This window comes from Priapulus caudatus, unplaced genomic scaffold, assembly GCF_000485595.1.
Source record: "Priapulus caudatus unplaced genomic scaffold, Priapulus_caudatus-5.0.1 Scaffold5559, whole genome shotgun sequence".
In the NCBI taxonomy this organism is placed as follows: Eukaryota; Metazoa; Priapulida; class Priapulimorpha; order Priapulimorphida; family Priapulidae; genus Priapulus; species Priapulus caudatus.
The window spans coordinates 6,932-7,463 of record NW_014582620.1 but is presented as its reverse complement, the minus strand read 5'-3'; the positions used below and the strand labels follow the sequence as shown (position 1 = coordinate 7,463).

At 54.3% G+C, this 532-nt stretch overlaps 1 protein-coding gene across 1 annotated transcript in view; it reads right to left on the bottom strand.

Moving 5' to 3' along the window:
• Window positions 1-123: 123 nt before the first annotated feature.
• LOC106819995 (TGF-beta receptor type-1-like) overlaps window positions 124-532 on the bottom strand; it is a gene marked incomplete at its 3' end in the record, with an annotated part of 2,611 nt that continues 2,202 nt past the window's right edge. Inside the window, exon 2 of the mRNA XM_014824560.1 lies at window positions 124-397. Coding sequence (XP_014680046.1) covers window positions 124-397 — 274 coding nt within the window. The remainder of the gene's footprint in view (window positions 398-532) is intronic.

Here is a 532-nt window from a genome sequence, read left to right as displayed (position 1 = left end):
ATTAAAAATTAAAATAAAATATATAAATATAATAAGTTAAATGCACCACCTCTGACTTTCGATTCTCAGTTCGCGAATCCACAATCGCAAAAAGTCAATCCGCACGTAAAAATCTAAACGAACCGACGCTTGAACGACCGACCCAACCACTGCTGGCGCCACCTACCCTTGTTGTCGGCGGCGATGAATCCGAGGATGTTCTCGTGTCGCAGCATGACGGTCTGGTAGATCTCGGCCTCACGGAACCACGAGCGTTCGTCGCGCGACGAGAAGATCTTCACGGCGACGTTCTCGCCGCGCCACCGGCCCTTCCACACCTCGCCGAACCGACCCTTCCCTATGTTCTCCACGAGCGTGACCTGCCGCGCGATCGTGCGCTGAACGAGCAACGGCAAACCTGTAGGAACAACGTATACATGTGTATAGAGAGAGAGAGGGGAGAGGAGAGGGGAGGGAGGGGAGGAGGGGAAGGGGAGAGAGAAAGACAGACAGAGCGAGGAGTGTGTGTGAGGGAACGTGACCTGCCGCGCGA